The 21611-nt window shown below is 39.4% G+C and overlaps 1 protein-coding gene across 11 annotated transcripts in view; it reads left to right on the forward strand.

Moving 5' to 3' along the window:
- The window catches only part of pins (G-protein-signaling modulator pins), a 281528-nt gene extending 265796 nt beyond the window's left edge, over positions 1 to 15732 (forward strand). For 8 of the 11 annotated variants that reach the window (XM_071672594.1, XM_071672591.1, XM_071672595.1 and 5 more), the window contains 4 exons: positions 6062 to 6290; positions 10173 to 10211; positions 10449 to 10648; positions 10788 to 15732. In XM_071672594.1, coding sequence (XP_071528695.1) covers positions 6062 to 6290; positions 10173 to 10211; positions 10449 to 10648; positions 10788 to 11054 — 735 coding nt within the window. In that variant the 3' untranslated portion in view covers positions 11055 to 15732. The remainder of the gene's footprint in view (positions 1 to 6061; positions 6291 to 10172; positions 10212 to 10448; positions 10649 to 10787) is intronic. The other 3 variants (XM_071672597.1, XM_071672600.1, XM_071672601.1) reach the window with 1 other exon arrangement.
- Positions 15733 to 21611: the final 5879 nt, after the last annotated feature.

Below are 21611 nucleotides of genomic sequence, written 5' to 3' on the forward strand. Positions count from 1 at the left end.
CAATACACCCTTTTCAGCTCTTTCAACCACACTGTTTTTATTACCACACCTCTCCCTTACCCCTTCATTACTTACTCAGTCAAACCTCCTCACACCACATATTGTCGTCCAACATTTCATTTCCAACACATCTACCTTCCTCTGCACAAAATTATGTAAAGCCCAAATCTCGCATCTAAATTTTTGTCCTCCCAGATGACATTCTCTTTCCACTCATTCTTTATTGCTCCTTGAACCTTCACCCCCTCCCCCACCATATGATTCACTCCATCCATGAACTAATTAAACAACTATGGTGATATCACACACCCCTGTCACAGACCACTTTCACTTGGAACCACTCACTCTTCCCACACATACACACCCTGTTAAAAACTTTTCACTGCTTCTTGTAGGTCTCCTACACCATATATTCTTAGACCTTCCATAAGGCATTGCTATTAGTCCTGTCATGCTTTCCTTAGATCAGTAAATGCCACTTACAAATCCATCTGTTTCTCTTAAGAATTTCTCACATTCGTTGAAGCATTCAGTTAATACACACATCCTTTACCATTTTTGAAACTACACTGTTCCTCCCCAGTCTGATGCTCTGTACATACCCTTACCCCTCTCAATCTCCACTCTCCCATACAACTCACCGGAACACTCAGCAAACTTGTACCTCTGTAATTTGAACACCTGCCTTTATCCCCCTTGCCTTTTTACAGTGGCACAATACATGCATTACACAAATCCTGAGGAACCTCCCCATGATCCATACATAACACTGAAAATCCTTATGCACAATCATCAACACCTTCACCCCTTTTTTTCCTTAATAAATTCAACTACAGTACCATCCACTCTAACTGCCTTATTACATTTCATCTTACGTAAAGTGTTCACCACCTCTTTTCACTTCACTAAGCCATTCTTTATGACTCTCACTTTACATACTGCCCCAACCCAAACACCTTGCATCTACCACCCTGTCATCAAACACATTCAGTTGTCCTCACTTTATCACTTCCTCCTTTGCCCCCTTCATCTTTTTTGCCATTTTTTCTCTTGCCTTTTGTACATTGTTAAGCTCCTTTCAAAAGTCTTTATGTTCTCGCTTACCCCAGCTTTCATTTGCCCTCTTTTTCAACTGTTACACCCTCCTCTCGACCCCCTACTGCTTTTTCTTTTACATTTCTCATTGATTTGCACTCCATGTTTGTAAGTACTGCCCAAACACCTCTCTTTTCTCATTCACTAGCAAATTTTTCATCCCACTACTCACTATCCTTTCTAATCTGTCCACCTCCTACCTTTCATGTGCCACAACCATCTTTCACACTTGCCATCACTGCTTCCCTAAATACCTCTTTTTCCTTGTTTGCTGCCTTATCTTCATTTACTCTTACCTTTTGTCATTCTACACTCAAATTCTCCTGGTATTTCTTCACACAAGTCTCTTTCCCAAGCTCTTCTCCATTATAACATTTCCTCCTCTGAAAACCTCTACAAATCTTCACCCATGCCTCCAGAAGGTTGTGATCAGATATCTCACCAACTACCCCTCTCGGCACATTCACATCCGAAGGTCTCTTCTACATGCCAAGTCACTGATATGTAACTGATATGTGATCCAGTAATGTCTGATGACTATATTTTCAGGTCACACACATGCACTTGTGTATGTCCTTCTTTTTTAAACCATGTATCCCTCATCACCAGTCCTTTTTCGATAGAGAATTTCACAAGCTGTTCACCATTTCCATTCTTTTTACTGAATATCCCATGCTTTGCAGATATACCCTCAATTTCCACATTACTTACCTTTGCATTTAAATTGCCTACCACTGTTACCTGGTCTCTTGATCAAAACTACTGACACACTCACTCATCTGCTCATATACACAAAATGAACCTGCAGTTACTTAACAACTGCCCTTCCAAGCCAGTCTTAAACCCCACCCCACCAGACATGTGAATTTACTTTTCTCATCTGCATTCTGGACACACACAAACCATCTCTCCAACATTACAACCACCATTTCCTTACACCACAAGCCCCCTCCTACCCAAGATACAATTTGCACTACTCAGTTGTTCCATGCTTACCCAACAAAGCCACACACATCACCACACTTTTTCATCTGTGTTCTTGCTTAGTGAATGTGGCCCATTGCTTGAGTGCTGCCAAACCCATAGAAGGGGCTCCTGGGGATAGAAATTCAGAAAAGTTATACACATACCCTGTCCTATGCCAGATATTAATTTACTGAAAAGCGTAGAGAGAAGGATGAGTAGATGGGTTGGCTGTGAATTAACTACCGTGTCCAGGAATGAACCCAGTTAGGCTTGCATGTGATTCATAAATGCTGATGCTACACTCTACCATAAAGTTGAAGATGAGTGTATATATTTGAGAGCAGTGTTTAATAAAAATGATAATGAGTAAACTGAAGTTGAAAATAGAGTCAAGCAAGGGAGAAAAACTGGAATTCACTAAAATCTTTAGCAAATGGAAATGAAAATTAAGCATAAAGTTTAGAAGCTTGCATGAAGGAACACTTGTCCAAAAACCAGGAGCACAAAAAAATGGACAATATGTTAAATATGATTAGAATTGAAATGCTAAAAGAATGAAGATATGACAAAGTTGTGTGAAGAAGATGTGAGACTGGCACATTGATGAAAGTCTTTTAAGATGGCATGGTATGGTCATGTTGAATGTTTTGCTGATGATAGGTAGGGTCAAGAAGACATATAGCAGTAAAGAAGGAATAAGATTGAAAGGTAGATAATGGAAGAGGTGGTTAGATGTAGTATGAAAATTCATAAGGTTTACTGATGTTTTCGAGGAAAGTAATAGCAGAGTGATTGGAGATCTGGTGAAGTGATACCATTTGGATATGGAGGTGGTATGAATGAAGACAGTGGTCCCACTTGACAAATCAACTGAGTGTATGAATTGGAAAAGTAATTTTTTTTTTTTTTTTTTTTTTTTTTTTTTTTTTTTTTTAACAAGTGTGGAAGTCCATGGCTACTTTTAATACTCTGGGCTTGGGTTGGGGATGTGTGAGTGATTTTGTGAAGGCTGTATGCACCAAATCCATCCTTGTGGAGTTTGATTGGGGTAGTGATTAATAGATACACAAATTTTACCAGTTTAGAGGACATGTTTAAATACAAAGGTACTTATGATTTGTAAGTGATGCCTCTTCAGACTCTCTGTGTTTATGTAAAAATTTTTTTTTTTTTTTTTTTTTTTTTTTTTTTTTTTTTTTTTGCTGTCTCCCGCGTTAGCGAAGTAGCGTAAGGAAACAGACGAAAGAAATGGCCCAACCCACCCCCATACACATGTATATACATACGTCCTCGCACGCAAATATACATACCTTCACAGCTTTCCATGGTTTACCCCAGACGCTTCACATGCCCTGATTCAATCCACTGACAGCACGTCAACCCCGGTATACCACATCGATCCAATTCACTCTATTCCTTGCCCTCCTTTCACCCTCCTGCATGTTCAGGCCCCGATCACACAAAATCTTTTTCACTCCATCTTTCCACCTCCAATTTGGTCTCCCACTTCTCCTCGTTCCCTCCACCTCCGACACATATATCCCCTTGGTCAATCTTTCCTCACTCATTCTCTCCATGTGCCCAAACCATTTCAAAACACCCACACTTCTGCTCTCTCAACCATGCTCTTTTTATTTCCACACATCTCTCTTACCCTTACGTTACTTACTCGATCAAACCACCTCACACCACACATTGTCCTCAAACATCTCATTTCCAGCACATCCATCCTCCTGTGCACAACTATATCCATAGCCCACGCCTCGCAACCATACAACATTGTTGGAACCACTATTCCTTCAAACATACCCATTTTTGCTTTCCGAGATAATGATCTCGACTTCCACACATTCTTCAAGGCTCCCAGGATTTTCGCCCCCTCCCCCACCCTATGATCCACTTCCACTTCCATGGTTCCATCCGCTGCCAGATCCACTCCCAGATATCTAAAACACTTTACTTCCTCCAGTTTTTCTCCATTCAAACTTACCTCCCAATTGACTTGACCCTCAACCCTACTGTACCTAATTACCTTGCTCTTATTCACATTTACTCTTAACTTTCTTCTTTCACACACTTTACCAAACTCAGTCACCAGCTTCTGCAGTTTCTCACATGAATCAGCCACCAGCGCTGTATCATCAGCGAACAACAACTGACTCACTTCCCAAGCTCTCTCATCCCCAACAGACTTCATACTTGCCCCTCTTTCCAAAACTCTTGCATTCACCTCCCTAACAACCCCATCCATAAACAAATTAAACAACCATGGAGACATCACACACCCCTGCCGCAAACCTACATTCACTGAGAACCAATCACTTTCCTCTCTTCCTACACGTACACATGCCTTACATCCTCGATAAAAACTTTTCACTGCTTCTAACAACTTGCCTCCCACACCATATATTCTTAATACCTTCCACAGAGCATCTCTATCAACTCTATCATATGCCTTCTCCAGATCCATAAATGCTACATACAAATCCATTTGCTTTTCTAAGTATTTCTCACATACATTCTTCAAAGCAAACACCTGATCCACACATCCTCTACCACTTCTGAAACCACACTGCTCTTCCCCAATCTGATGCTCTGTACATGCACATGCCTTCACCCTCAATCAATACCCTCCCATAAAATTTACCAGGAATACTCAACAAACTTGTACCTCTGTAATTTGAGCACTCACTCTTATCCCCTTTGCCATTGTACAAAGGCACTATGCACACATTCCTCCAATCCTCAGGCACCTCACCATGAGTCATACATACATTAAATAACCTTACCTAACCAGTCAATTATACAGTCACCCCCTTTTTTAATAAATTCCACTGCAATACCATCCAAACCTGCTGCCTTGCCGGCTTTCATCTTCCGCAAAGCTTTTACTACCTCTTCTCTGTTTACCAAATCATTTTCCCTAACCCTCTCACTTTGCACACCACCTCGACCAAAAGCCCTATATCTGCCACTCTATCATCAAACACATTCAACAAACCTTCAAAATACTCACTCCATCTCCTTCTCACATCACCACTACTTGTTATCACCTCCCCATTTGCGCCCTTCACTGAAGTTCCCATTTGCTCCCTTGTCTTACGCACTTTATTTACCTCCTTCCAGAACATCTTTTTATTCTCCCTAAAATTTAATGATACTCTCTCACCCCAACTCTCATTTGCCCTCTTTTTCACCTCTTGCACCTTTCTCTTGACCTCCTGTCTCTTTCTTTTATACATCTCCCACTCAATTGCATTTTTTCCCTGCAAAAATCGTCCAAATGCCTCTCTCTTCTCTTTCACTAATAATCTTACTTCTTCATCCCACCACTCACTACCCTTTCTAATCAACCCACCTCCCACTCTTCTCATGCCACAAGCATGTTTAAAAATATATATTCTTAATATTCTGCTTCATCTGCATCCTTTAACACAGTGTTTTTGTTTCTATCGATTAAGAGGACATTCTAGAATACAAAGGGACATATACTTCGTCAGCTGAATCACTTCAAACGTACTGTTTAAATTTTTTTTATTTTAAATGGCCTACTTCATCCACATCCCTAAACAGTGTTTTTACGATGTAGATGCAGCTATCCTGAATGATAGAATAAAATCAGTATTAGTATTTCACCAGATTAAGTAGTTTTGCACTTTCTTTTCCTGCAGTTTTGCTTTTACAGATAAGAAATGTAAATGCCCTGAGTGAAAAACTTGGCTTGATTAAGATACTAATGCAGCATTGTATTGTCCCAGTCTGTGTGAAGTGATTAGCCATGCTGGACACATGCGTTTTACTTAGGATTTATTCCTCCAGCTACTGGTAGAGTATATACCCTTGAACAAAAGCTATTTTACAAGTACAACACATCAGTTTAGGTAGAAGGTTGTGTTTCTTGAAAATTATTTTTTCAAAGTATCGTTTGGTTTTGTATTGATTTTATGTGGAAAAGGAGAAAATACTATTTCTCACCAAAGCTGTTTTGTGTTATTGCCAGGCATCAGTGAATGAGGAATCTAGCATGGATGACGACAGTTTCTTTGAGCTTCTATCCAGGTTTCAAAGTAAACGGATGGATGATCAGCGATGCACACTGTCTATAGACAGTAACAAGGAAAATCAGCCAGAGCAAGCCCAACAACAGGTACCTTGCCATAGAGAAGGAGGATCTATATCATCTGATGGTTCCACAAATGGAACAACTACTCCATCAGATAGTGGTGCAAGTAAGTGTAATTTTCTTAAGTTGTTTATTTACGTTGTACTTATGAATCAGGCCCCACTAACTTGCAAGTTCTTACTTTTATTGCTCTTTATGTTACAGTATCATGACTAAGTTTTAATATATTTTCACAAGCAACATGATGCTTGTTCTAGTATATATATGTGATAATAAGGTTGATATTACATGTTATATTTTGGTAAAAAAAAAAAAGAATGGTGTCTGAACCATAAAGATTCCAACATTGATAAGTCTTCAGTGATATTGCTGTATAAAACTCAGATTTTTGGGTGGTGTATGAATGCTACAATGCTGCATAATAAGAAAATAGCAGAGCTAGGAGTCAGGGGTTGGAAACTCTCCTCTCCTTTTAATATAACTTTCCTAGAACTGGGCATGGGAAAGAGCCAAACAAGGATTTTCTCTCGAAGGCTTAGGTTGAGGCGGTTGAAGATGCATGAATGTAATTTGGATGAGAAAAAGAGATATAACTGCATGGTTTAATGAAAGGAACCTGGATGTATTGGCTTTAGGTGAAATTAAGTTGAAGGGGAAAGAGGTACAATGGTTAGGAAATGTTTATGGGTAAAGTCAGAGATTAGTGTGATGGTAAGCAGTGAAGGGTCTGTTTCTTTTGATGGAGAAACTGAGACTGTGTTAGACAGTCTAAGGAAATGAGTTTAAAAACTAAGTGTGGATTCAAATAGAAGTAGAGGAGTGAAGGACAAAGGAATGCTTTTTAGGAGCTGAGTGAATGCTTCAGTAGTCTTTGTACAAGGAATTAAGCCTTGGTGTTGCCTGATCTGAATGCAAGAGTGGGTGATATGGCAATTGAGGGTCCCTGGTGTATATGAAAATTGGGAAGAGAAAGCGTGTTGATGATTTGGGTTACTTATTTTGAAATACAGTGCATACATGAGTATGCATGGGTGAGTGGGTTTAGGGGTTTTAGGTTATTCTTGGATCATACTCTAATTGAAAGGCATGCAGAGTAGAAGTTATTGGATGTGAATGGATTGAGAAGGGCAGTAGGGGGAATGATAGGTCATTTTGTTTATAGAAGCAAGGATGAAGAGGGAATGATAGGTCATTTTGTTTATGGAAGCAAGGATAAAAGTTTAAAGTCTATCTGTTTATATCTATGACATCCATTCCCTGCAGGATCTCTCATCAGAGAGGTGGCCTCAGCAAAAGTATCCACTTATCCATATCCTTGATAAGTGGCCAGTTTGCAGAGCTACCAGAAGAGACTGAGTGGATAATGCACAAGATAAGAGTAAATGAAACTAGAGTAGTGGAAGGTGTTAAGGGAAGCAAGTTTTACATATGCAGGTGAAGATGGGTTGTAGCTGTATGAGAAAGAGTAGTAAGTGATGGGATGTACTTATGTCACTAGCAAAACAGAAAAGGGAGGTAGTTAGATGTATCTGCAGGAAAGTTGTGCAAGGGATGTAAGTTTGAATGGAGAAAAATTGGAGGAAGTGAAGTGTTTTAGATATCTAATCTAGGAGTGGACTTCTCAGCAAATGGAACCATGCAAGTGAAAGTGGATCATAGGGTGGGGAAGGGGGTGAAGGTTCTGGGAGCAATGGAGAATATGTGGAAAAAGAGGAAGTTATCTCGGAGAGCAAAAATGGGTGTGTTTGAAGGAATAGTACTTCCAACAATATGATATGGTTGCGAGGCATGGGCTACAGATAGGGTTGTACAGAGGAGGGTGGATGTGTTGGAAATGAAATATTTGAGGACAGTATGTGGTGTGAGGTGGTTTGATCGAGTAAGTAATGAAAGGGTAAGAGAGATGTGTGGTACTGAGAAGAGTGTGGTTGAGAGAGCAGAAGAGGGTGTTTTGAAATGGTTTGATCACATGGAGAGAATGAGCGAGGAAAGATTGACAAAGAGGATATATGTGTCATAGGTGGAGGGAACGAGGAGAAGTGGGAGACCAAATTGGAGGTGGAAAGATGGAGTGAAAAAGATTTTGAGTGATCGGGGCCTGAACATACAGGAGGGTGAAAGGTGTGCAAGGAATAGAGTGAATTGGAATGATGTGGTATACTGGGGTCGACATGCTGTCAATGGATTGAACCAAGGCATGTGAAGTGTCTGGGGTAAACCATGGAAAGTTCTGTGGGGCCTGGATGTGGAAAGGGAGCTGTGGTTTCGGTGCATTATACATGACAGCTAGAGACTGAGTGTGAACGAATGTGGCCTTTGTTGTCTTTTCCTAGCGCTACCTTGCGCACATGCAGGGGGGAGGGGGTTGTTATTTCATGTGTGGTGGGGTGGCGACAGGAATGAATAAGAGCAGACAGTATGAATTATGCACGTGTGTATATATGTATATGTCTGTGTGTGTATATATATGTATACGTTGAGATGTATAGGTATGCATATGTGCGTGTGTGGATGTGTATGTGTTTACATGTGTATGTGGGTGGGTTGGGCCATTCTTTCGTCTGGTTGCTTGTGCTACCTCGCTAACACAGGAGACAGTGACAAAGTGTAATAATGAATAATATATGTCATATGATTTAATTACGGAAACCATCTCATAATGCTTCACTAAGCTGACATACCTGATGAATACAACTCGAAGAAGAATGGAATCTTCTAAAAGTGTAACAATTGATTACTTATTTACAGGCCTTAATGTCCTCAAACATATATTTCAACCCCAGATTCGAGTTTAGCATGAAATATTATCCTTACACTGAGGTTTTCAAGCAAATCTATTGCCTGAACAAGATTACCAAAAGATGCAGGTAATAGTTTAGGGAATTTTTTAGCCTAGAAACATTTTTGTTTTGAAATTGAAATGACATTATAAAAGGCTTCTATACTTGAATAATTTTGGAAAATATCTCATAATGTTTCACTAAGCTGACTGATACCTAATTGATATGAATAGAATAGTCACAGAATCTTCTAAAAGTGTAACAATTGATTAATTATTTACAGGCCTTAATGTCCCCTTTATGCTGAAGTTTTCTAAGAAATCTGTTACTTCAGAAAATCACCAAAAAATTCCAGGGAGATTTTTGCCCAAAAACCTTTTTGTTTTCAAATTGAAATGACATCATAAGAGGTTTCTGTATTTAAGATGATTATGGAAAATATCTCATAATGCTTCACTAAACTGACAGATACCTAATTGATATGAAGTGAATAATCACAGAATCTTCTGAAAGTGTAACAATTAATTACTTATTTACAGGCCTTAATGTCTTTCCCCTAAAACATATTTCCACACCAGGTTTGAATTCAGCTTGAAAAATCATCTTTATACTGAGGTTTTCAAGGAGATCTATTACCATAAGAAAATTGCCAAAAATTGCAGGGAATTTTTTAGCCCTAAAACCTTTTTGCTTTGAAATTGAAATTACATAATGAAATGCATCTATACTTGAGATGTTTACTGAAAGTATCTCCTAATGCTTCCTCAAGCAAACAGATACCCAATAATTACAAACTGAATAGTCACAGAATCCTTTAAAAGAGTAACAATTAATTACCTATTTACAGGCCTTAATGTCCTAAAAACTCAGCACTCATGGGATGCCTTTGTCTCATGGGCATACTATATTCCCCATCATGTGTTCATTATCAAAGTAGGAGTATTTTACTGTCCATCACTTTACCAATTAATGCTTCCACAGTATAATAATATTTTCACAGTCCATTGTGTATCCTTGGCTTATTAACCTAACTTGGGTGTCAGCCTCTTGTCTTGGTGGTCCATGATCTGGTATTCTTTGGAATTCAGTAGCACACTTTAAGTGTTACTTGTATGAATTGCCACCAGTTGGTTCACTGTACATAGCACTGAAACTGTTTTCTTAAATAATATGAATTTTGCTTTTTGCTTGATGAATGCTTCCTCCAGGGATGGAAACTCCTTCTCAAGTGCCCAAAATAAATCATGGTAAGATCCAGCATGATATGAGGTAAAACGAATCTATGTCTGGAATGTCAAGAGTTGACAGATTTATGTTAAAAGTGCCATTACATAATAGGATTTTTCTATATTTGGAATATATTTTCTTATTAATTTTGAAAAAAGTTAGAAATTTTTAGAAGTACTTAGTGCTGATATTCTTTAAACATAGACATAGTATGTTACCCTTTAGCAGTATTCTGTATCTCATCATGGCTCTCCCAGATAATTGTGGAGTTTTGGAAGAATTGATGGAGAGCATCGCAGGAATGCAGAGCCGTCGAATGGATGAACAGAGAGCATCGCTACCTCAGTTACCTGGTTTGAACAACCAGCATGCCATTCTACAGCGACTTTCTGTAGCAGCAAGTGATTCTACACCTCTCCCAGATGACAACTTCTTTGACATGCTTATGAGATGTCAGGTACGGGGTAGAGACTCTTTGATATCTTTAAAACATCATTATCATACTTAGTGTATTCGATGATGAGCTTTTAAGTTCTCCGAGCCAAACAGGAGGTGATCCAATTTAGAATAATTAGGTTATTATTGGTGGTTTGCAGGGCTCTCGTATTGAGGATCAACGTAGCTCTCTTCCAAATGAGGGTTCACTGACTCATTCAGCTCCTACAGTGCCAGATGATGACTTCTTCTCTCTTATAATGCGGTTCCAGTCAGGTCGTCTTGAGGATCAGCGTTCCACAATGCCTCTGGAAGCCACTCGAAATAGCACTCACCCAACTACAGATGAAGAGGACCCACCCAGTAGTGCCCAGTCTACAGGGACAAAAGATGGACTTGTTAGTAGATTGGTGAAAGGTAGAAAATAAGATGTTTTCCATAAGGACATCAAATATTTTTTACATGTTCATGGATTCAGATAGAATTATAAAGGTGCACATTTCTGTATGGTATATTTCATTCAGAAATCATATTTCTGGCCTGTTCATTGAATAGCCTTTTTTCCTGGATATGTGTTTGCTATTGGACTCAGAAAAGATATGACATTTTTTTACATCCAATGATGTAGAGAAAATAACATTTGTTTAAATCTGAAGATAATTAGATCTTATAGAAAATTGTGAGATTATCTTCATTCTCTTTTTCTTTCATTTTGTCTCCCTAAAAACCCTCTACCAGTGTATCTGGTACAGGGTTAGAGTACCCCAGTATTGTAGCCTACAGTACATAAGGTGTAATGTGGCTTAATGTTATGTCCATCCATTCTTGATTTACCTGTCACATTTACGAGGTACTGCAGCCACTACATCTGGGTGAACTGAAGTGCAACTTCCAAAGTAGGGATGAGCAGGACTACACTCACACCCTTCAGTTTAAAAGTTTTATGTTCTAACCAGTCATCTTTCATGCCACCCAGAAAGTTAGTTGATTGTTTATTTAAATGAAATTAAACAGTTGAGTATATAGGACATTTTATATAGTGTGTCAATGATAGATGTCACTGTCTAGGAAATAATTGCAAAATTCTATAGTATTTATTTAAATATTTTCTGTGACTGGGATGTTATGTGATATATAGGTTTAAGACCCAAAATGACTTTAATAAGAAAATTGTCCCTTCTTTATTGTCAGTTTTTAAAAATAGGAACTAGAGAAAATTAAGTTTTCCTCTGATGATCAGTTCCTGGAGCTACCTTGCAAAGGCAAGAAAGGCAAGCACATAGAAAAGAAAATAATTCTCATTTTTGACCATCAGAGGTACACATGACAATCCCTTGTATTACGTGAGCACCAGACAGTTTTTTCAGGGCTGCCAATTCTGTGAAAACTTGTATATACAGTATATATGAAAGTATTGCTACTTAAGCAGGAAAGCTCATTTTGAATCTGTATTGAGCTTGGAATTTAACATTACTTATTTTATAAGCCATCATGATTGCCAAGTAGTATAAAATTGTAACATGCGTAAGATTTCTTTGTATTTAGAGAAATATAAGAAAGTATTATGTACACTAAGTGTATATTATGTATAAACTGGCGGGTACCCTCAGTATGAATGTGTAAAATGATTTCACGGTTTGAGAGAGAATGTAAGTCAGAAGAATATATTTAAATATCAATGGTTTCATTATGGCCTCGAATATTTTCTGATATATCTTGTTACTAATGGTTGTTAAACATGAACAAGGAGGAGTAATCTCCACTGAGTTTGGTTGTCCGTGACAGCATAAGGGGAATTCTGTTCTCTAGTAGCATATCATACATGTGTATTTATGCATCTCCCATTGTTCATGTGTGTATGCTGCTTAAAGGTTCATGTGTAATCTAAGATTCTGTGATCAGCATCCAGGGGTGGATTTAACAGATAGCTCTTGGGCAGTTGCTGATGCCCCCCAACTCTCAGATCAATTATTGGGGTTCTTGGAGCTCTTTGCTTGTTTTTAATATTACTGAAAAAAGAGGCTATATTGCATGCCTTTATGACCAATTAGTGAGCAGTGTGTTTCCATTTCAAATAAACAATTTTATTACTGAATCTCTATGGAATATTATGATTTAAATGGTTTGAATACCTAAGGGGGGCTTCAAACAGTGTTGCTGACCGGGCTGTTGTCCTTAAATCCGCCACTTTCAGTATCTCATACATATATTCTTGCCAATGATGTGCTGTTCAGCACTTTGTGACCTGATTTATTTCATTCTTTTATATTCAGCTGTGCTTTATAGTAACCCAACCCCATCCAAGTTTTTTGTACTCCATTCTAAATATGTGGACATTGTTACCCCCTTTTTGCAAACACTAGAATTGTAAATTACTATACTTTTGAATTTGCTGAGAGGAAATTTATGATTAAAAAAATGAATCAAGCTTTTGGTTATATAGATTTGTATTCATTATGATATGAAGCTAAAATTAAATGTCACATAACACTGTTACTGGAATACTGGGAATCAGGTATGGTGTCCAGAGGATAGCTTTAGAGTTAAGTGCACAGAATATTTTCCAAGTTTAGTATTAATTGTGATACTGGTCAAGAAATAGTATTCAGATGATCACTTCTAATAACTGTTCGCTAGTAATAATGTAACTGTGGTCAAGCATTTGGTCCAGCACAGCTATATATGTTATTTAGCTAGTTTGTACAAGATATGAAGAAAGTATTGTAAGACTCTGTGAATGTTTTTCCTTACATGACTGAAATTGCAGAAACATTTGTAAATAATGTGTTGGTAATGATAGTTGGGTATCGGTCATGTGAAAGCTAATCAACAAAAATAACGTGATTATCTTTTCTTCAGGGTAATGAGCTACCAAATTTTTCAGGTAAGGAGTTATGCAGACCAACTTTCTTCATCTTGATGTAATAATGTAGTGCCTAATGAGAGACATAGGTGACTAAATTTTGCATGCAGTTATTCCCCTCCCTCCCCTGGCAAGCTTTCACCACACCAAGGCAGACATAAGTAGCATCTTAGGTAGTGGGCATGGTCAGAATTTTCTTTGCGCTACCTCGTTGACACAGGAGACCGTGATTAAGTATGATAAATATAAATAAATGCACCAGAAACAAATAAATCAAAGAATTTGTTACAATCTTTTTCATTTTTTTGGTTTCGATGTTTAACTCAGAGGAATTTAGTGCTTTTGAATTTAAGGGGCAATAAATTATATGGGAGGGTATTGATTGAGAGGGTGAAGGCATGTACAGAGCATCAGATTGGGGAAGAGCAGTGTGGTTTCAGAAGTGGTAGAGGATGTGTGGATCAGGTGTTTGCTTTGAAGAATGTATGTGAGAAATACTTAGAAAAGCAAATGGATTTGTATGTAGCATTTATGGATCTGGAGAAGGCATATGATAGAGTTGATAGAGATGCTCTGTGGAAGGTACTAAGAATATATGGTGTGGGAGGCAAATTGTTAGAAGCAGTGAAAAGTTTTTATCGAGGATGTAAGGCATGTGTACGTGTAGGAAGAGAGGAAAGTGATTGGTTCTCAGTGAATGTAGGTTTGCGGCAGGGTTGTGTGATGTCTCCATGGTTGTTTAATTTGTTTATGGATGGGGTTGTTAGGGAGGTGAATGCAAGAGTTTTGGAAAGAGGGGCAAGTATGCAGTCTGTTGGGAAGTGAGTCAGTTGTTGTTCGCTGATGATACAGCACTGGTGGCTGATTCATGTGAGAAACTGCAGAAGCTGGTGACTGAGTTTAGTAAAGTGTGTGAAAGAAGAAAGTTAAGAGTAAATGTGAATAAGAGCAAGGTTATTAGGTACATTAGGGTTGAGGGTCAAGTCAATTGGGAGGTAAGTTTGAATGGAGAAAAACTGGAGGAAGTAAAGTGTTTTAGATATCTGGGAGTGGATCTGGCAGCGGATGGAACCACGGAAGCAGAAGTGAATCATAGGGTGGGCGAGGGGGCGAAAATCCTAGGAGCCTTGAAGAATGTGTGGAAGTCGAGAACATTATCTCCAAAAGCAAAAATGGGTATGTTTGAAGGAATAGTGGTTCCAACAATGTTGTATGGTTGCGAGGCGTGGGCTATGGATAGAGTTGTGCGCAGGAGGGTGGATGTGCTGGAAATGAGATGTTTGAGGACAATATGTGGTGTGAGGTGGTTTGATCGAGTAAGTAATGTAAGGGTAAGAGAGATGTGTGGAAATAAGAAGAGCTTGGTTGTGAGAGCAAAAGAGGGTGTTTTGAAATGGTTTGGGCACATGGAGAGAATGAGTGAGGAAAGATTGACCAAGAAGATATATGTGTCGGAAGTGGAGGGAACGAGGAGAAGTGGGAGACCAAATTGGAGGTGGAAAGATGGAGTGAAAAAGATTTTGAGTGATCGGGGCCTGAATATGCAGGAGAGTGAAAGGTGGGCAAGGAATGAGTGAATTGGAACGATGTGGTATACCGGGGTCGACGTGCTGTCAGTGGATTGAATCAGGGCATGTGGAGCGTCTGGGGTAAACCATGGAAAGTTCTGTAGGGCCTGGATGTGGAAAGGGAGCTGTGGTTTCGGGCATTATTGCATGACAGCTAGAGACTGAGTGTGAACGAATGTGGCCTTTGTTGTCTTTTTCTAGCACTACCTCGCACACATGAGGGGGGAGGGGGATGTTATTCCATGTGTGGCGAGGTGGCGATGGGAATGAATAAAGGCAGACAGTGTGAATTTTGTGCATATGTATATATGTATATGTCTGTGTGTGTGTATATATGTGTACATTGAGATGTATGGGTATGTATATTTGCGTGTGTGGACGTGTATGTATATACATGTGTATGGGGGTGGGTTGGGTCATTTCTTTCGTCTGTTTCCTTGCTCTACCTCGCAAATGCGGGAGACAGCGACAAAGCAAAATATGAAATAAATAAATAAACAAGTTAGAGTTTGGCTTTCAAGTGATTGTTGTTCAACTTTCATTGACATTTGTTCATTGTTTCTGCAGCTTCCCTATATCCACATAAATGCATTATAATCTAAAGTTTCATTATCACGGTTGTTGGTCAAGCCACATTATACCTTTTTTGTGTGAAAATACATGCTGATGATTGGTTACTGTTTATAGATTCATCCACATCCCAAGTTTAGTGAAAATCATTTAAATGTATTGCATTATTATTATCTAAGATAGATGGTGTATTCCTTGAGAATTTAATGAATACTGTTTTTGATCAGTGGTCATTATTGCTAAAATGTGATGTCATAATTTGGCTACTTAGCTATTTGAGGACAATGTTCATCAAGAAGAAAGATCCACTCTTGTTAAGGTGTATGGCATATATTATTTTTTGTTTTGTTTTATTGTTGACTTATGATTCGTATAATGCTCAGATTGCAGTTTTTATTTAATGGCAAGATTAGACTGCCTACTTGCCTATTCTCCTTCATCAAATAAGCTTCCAAATTACTTTCACGAGTAGGTTACTTTAGTAACTGCCTTGAAGGGGTGCAGAAAGCATGTAAATAGAGTTTCTGTGAAAATCAAGTATCTTCTGTCTTTAGAATGCAGGAAATAACTTTCATGATATAGATGCACAGGTAGTAGACCAAGCTAAGTCTTCTTCACATACTTATATCACATTTGAGTGATGATGGAATGCTTGTGAAAGAATCCCACTTTGCTAGTTGTTAACCACAGAAGCTAGTGATTTTCTTATACTTTCACAGTGATATACGGTGATGATAAATATCTAAGTCTTGAATAATGCTGTTTACTTCTTATATTTGCTGTGAAAAAATGTTGCCTAATTGTTGTCTTGTATCTTCCAAACGCAGCTGTCACATACTTTATTCAGTAATTTGCGATGTCCACTCTGAATAGTAATGTGTCAGATCAAGTCTTTACATGATATTTATTGTATTTCCATTTGAGTATCATTTTGCAGGTTGTATGGCGATGAAATCAGAACTTCTTGCTCATGCAACATAGCTCTTGCAAAACATCCTAGATGTTACAGTTTCTTTTCTCTTTCACTTTTGAGTCAGCCATCAGTTTGTAATTTATTTACATTTGATTTGGTATGATTAATTGATATTTTTCTCGTGTAGATATGATATCATGAAATGAGAGGCTGTATGAACTTGACTCACTACCCGAGATTAGGAATGGAGTTAATTCTAATATATAGTTATATTGCTAGTATAAGCCATCGATAATATTAACAATAAAAGAATTAAGGCGTTTTGATTTCTGTGTAATATGTCATGTGCATGTAGTGTATGTGTATATATGTAAATTTGTGTGTAATTACCTATTTGTACGTGTGGGGGAGAGCTAAACACTTAAGGTGCCCCATCTTGATTTCTTATTTCTGTTAAACAGGCTTTTAAGTCTCCAAATACTTTTACCTTAAAAATACTACTATGTTAAGTTTTCCACATGACCACCAGTGCAATTCTAAGTAAGCTTTTTCTTTTTACCCCGCTGGCTCTTCTTTTCCAGTTCTAGTTAGATCCTTTAGGTACATCATTCTTTAATCATTTTAATGATCTGATCAATATGAGCATCATCTTTACCTCTGATGAATTTGAAGGTTGTTGTTATGTTCTTAATCCTTATTCAATTAGTATGATTAGTTTTATCATTTTTCTGCTGTATCCATAACTAAGCCCCCAAAGTTTTGGTACATCCTGAATAATCTTAGACCTGAAATATCCATATTTTAGTATCCAGCGACTGACCTTTTCTGATCTTTCTTTGATTTGTAAGCACCATTCACTCTCAACACTGTTATTATTATTTAAAAACTTGAAAGTTTTAACTATGCCTTCCTTTCTTTTTCAGTGTAGTCAAATTTATAACCACTAAGATGTATATTTAACTTAGCTTCCTTATTGCAGGTATTATCTCTATCACATATTGCCTGCATGTCATAGAAGGTATCTATCTTAATCACATATTCCGTGCATGTCATAGAAGGTGACTAAGAGGGGTGGGAGCAGGTGACTGAAAATCTTCTGTATTATTTTCCAAAAGAAAGAACAGAGCAAGGAGCCAAGTGAGAAATTTTCCCTCTGAGGCTCTGTTCTTGATGCTACCTCATTCATGCAGGAAAACAGGAAGCATGTATGAAATATTTTTTTTTTCTTTCTTTTAAACTATTCGCTATTTCCCGTGTTAGCGAGGTAGCATTAAGAACAGAGGACTGGGCCTTTTTTTGGAATATCTTCACCTGGCCCCCTCTGTTCCTTCTTTTGGAAAATTAAAAAAAAAAACGAGAGGGGAGGATTTCCAGCCCCCTGCTCCCTCCCCTTTTAGTCGCCTTCTACGACACGCAGGGAATACGTGGGAAGTATTCTTAATCCCCTATCCCCAGGGATGAAATATATATATTATTATTATACTTAATTGCTGTTTCCCACATCAGCAAGGTAGCGCTAGGAAACAGACAAAGAATGGCCCATCCTCTCATATATATATATATAGGGAGGTTACCTATATATATATAGGTAAATAAAGTGCGTAAGACAAGGGAGCAAAAGGGAACTTCAGTGAAGGGCGCAAATGGGGAGTGAAAACAAGTAGTGGTGATGTGAGAAGGAGATGGAGTGAGTATTTTGTAGGTTTGTTGAATGTGTTTGATGATAGAGTGGCGACCTTTTGGTCGAGGTGGTGTGCAAAGTGAGAGGGTTAGGGAAAATGATTTGGTAAACAGAGAAGAGGTAGTAAAAGCTTTGCGGAAGATGAAAGCCGGCAAGGCAGCAGGTTTGGATGGTATTGCAGTGGAATTTATTAAAAAAGGGGGTGACTGTATTGTTGACTGGTTGGTAAGGTTATTTAATGTATGTATGACTCATGGTGAGGTGCCTGAGGATTGGTGGAATGCGTGCATAGTGCCATTGTACAAAGGCAAAGGGGATAAGAGTGAGTGCTCAAATTACAGAGGTATAAGTTTGTTGAGTATTCCTGGTAAATTATATGGGAGGGCATTGATTGAGAGGGTGAAGGCATGTACAGAGCATCAGATTGGGGAAGAGCAGTGTGGTTTCATAAGTGGTAGAGGATGTGCGGATCAGGTGTTTGCTTTGAAGAATGTATGTGAGAAATACTTAGAAAAGCAAATGGATTTGTATGTAGCATTTATGGATCTGGAGAAGGCATATGATAGAGTTGATAGAGATGCTCTGTGGAAGGTATTAAGAATATATGGTGTGGGAGGCAAGTTGTTAGAAGCAGTGAAAAGTTTTTATCGAGGATGTAAGGCATGTGTACGTGTAGGAAGAGAAGAAAGTGATTGGTTCTTAGTGAATGTAGGTTTGCGGCAGGTGTGTGTGATGTCTCCATGGTTGTTTAATTTGTTTATGGATGGGGTTGTTAGGGAGGTGAATGCAAGAGTTTTGGAAAGAGGGGCAAGTATGAAGTCTGTTGTGGATGAGAGAGAGCTTGGGAAGTGAGTCAGTTGTTGTTCGCTGATGATACAGCACTGGTGGCTGATTCATGTGAGAAACTGCAGAAGCTGGTGACTGAGTTTGGTAAAATGTGTGAAAGAAGAAAGTTAAGAGTAAATGTGAATAAGAGCAAGGTTATTAGGTACAGTAGGGTTGAGGGTCAAGTCAATTGGGAGGTAAGTTTGAATGGAGAAAAACTGGAGGAAGTAAAGTGTTTTAGATATCTGGGAGTGGATCTGGCAGCGGATGGAACCATGGAAGCGGAAGTGAATCATAGGGTGGGGGAGGGGGCGAAAATCCTGGGAGCCTTGAAGATCTGTGTGGAAGTCGAGAACATTATCTCCAAAATAAAAATGGCTATGTTTGAAGGAATAGTGGTTCCAACAATGTTGTGTGGTTGCGAGGCGTGGGCTATGGATAGAGTTGTGCGCAGGAGGGTGGATGTGCTGGAAATGAGATGTTTGAGGACATTGTGTGGTGTGAGGTGGTTTGATCGAGTAAGTAATGTAAGGGTAACAGAGATGTGTGGAAATAAAAAGAGCGTGGTTGAGAGAGCAGAAGAGGGTGTTTTGAAATGGTTTGGGCACATGGAGAGAATGAGTGAGGAAAGATTGACCAAGAGGATATATGTGTCGGAGGTGGAGGGAACGAGATGAAGTGGGAGACCAAATTGGAGGTGGAAAGATGGAGTGAAAAAGATTTTGAGTGATTGGGGCCTGAACATGCAGGAGGGTGAAAGGAGGGCAAGGAATAGAGTGAATTGGATCGATGTGGTATACCGGGGTTGACGTGCTGTCAGTGGATTGAATCAGGGCATGTGAAGCGTCTGGGGTAAACCATGGAAAGCTGTGTAGGTATGTATATTTGCGTGTGTGGACGTATGTATATACATGTGTATGGGGGTGGGTTGGGCCAAAATAGTAATATTTTTTCATACATATTCGCTATTTCCCACATTAACGGATAGCGTTAAGAACAGAGGACTAAGCCTTAGAGGGAATATCCTCACTTGGCCCCCTTCTCTGTTCATTCTTTTGGAATATTAAAAACGGAAGGGGAGAATTTCCAACCCCTGCTCCCTCCCCTTTTAGTCGCCTTTTATGACACGCAGGGAATGCCTCAAGATGCATACATTAATTAAAGTCTAATATCTGCTGTAGATAGTCCACGGAATCTCTTCTTATATATCTACCTATATCCTTTGGGAACTCCCTCATAGTACTGAAACATAATTTGCCTCTTTGATAATGCTCCATATGTGTTTTTCTGGCAATGAGCTAGGTTCTAGTAGACTTTCAAATCCATTTCACACATAAATTCATGCAATTTTTTCCTTCAGGATTGTAGTCATTTACAGGCTGCTTTTCACTGGGTCCTATTTTTGTATTTAGAATTTATTTTGGTAAAACTTCATCCATGTGTTTGACGAACCCTAGAGCATGTCTGTCTTTTCATATATTGATGCAGTCCTGTCATTCACACCTTTGGTTGCTCCAGCCCACCTATAGGCACATCAGACAAGTGTCTTCTGTTCCCTTACTCTTGAATGAATTTCAGCCCTCTGAATAATTTCCCCACCTATGCCAGGCAGAGTTCCAGTTTCTTTACTAACCCATCATTTTGTATAGGTCATTGTCAACATTTAGGCAGGATTTATGGAAACTGGTGAAGACAGGGTGATGGATGGTGTGTCGAATGAGAGGCGTGTCCCATCCACAAGGCGAAGCAACACACGGGGTGGCACCCTGGAGGAAGCACCGCATACAGGGATGTACGCGAGTGCGGATCCCAGTGATGAGACTACTCCTCCCACAGTTTTAACTGTCTCAGCCATCCTGCGGGTCCCCTAATCCCAGACAATTGCTTCCTTTGTGGCGGAGACTGTTGCTTATCTCGACACATTAGGACTTGGCCCCACAAGTCCATCGTGGGGCGAGGACATCCTAAATGGAGCCCTTGACCACTTGTGTCAGGGTGACAGCCTCGCCGCAATCAGGGTAGACACAGAGCATGCCACACATGTGACAAGCTCCTGTGGTTCACCCGCAGACCGCCAGAATCGTGGTGGAGGTGGTTCAAGGCAGTCAGCGAACTCTGGCCGTGTACACCGAGCGGAGAAGGTTCCTTTGCATGGAAACCGGCTTAGAAGAGACAATACCGGAAAGTACGGAGACTCTATCGAGAAAATAGGTCTTTGGCCGCTGGACTGGTCCTTAAAGGTGACTGGGAGGTACCGCCAACCTCGGTTGGGCCAGAACGCCTCAATCCCTTTTGGGGGGCTCTCTTCTCTCGGTCGTCTGAGCCAGATGAACATGCCATAACCGATTGCGACCAAGAACATGGACAACTAGCAGGAGTTGTCACCGTAGGCGAGGTAGCACACCACCTCAAAGCCACCCAAACATCTGCCCCTGGTCCTGATGGGATGTCGACTAGATTACTGAAGTCCATTCCTCCGAGGATCCTGGCCAAAATGTTTAACCTGTGGCTGGCTACGTCTACTCTACCAGAGCCACTGAAGGCAAACCGAACGGTGCTGATACC

The sequence above is a fragment of the Panulirus ornatus genome, chromosome 17 (assembly GCF_036320965.1).
Source record: "Panulirus ornatus isolate Po-2019 chromosome 17, ASM3632096v1, whole genome shotgun sequence".
NCBI lineage: Eukaryota > Metazoa > Arthropoda > Malacostraca > Decapoda > Palinuridae > Panulirus > Panulirus ornatus.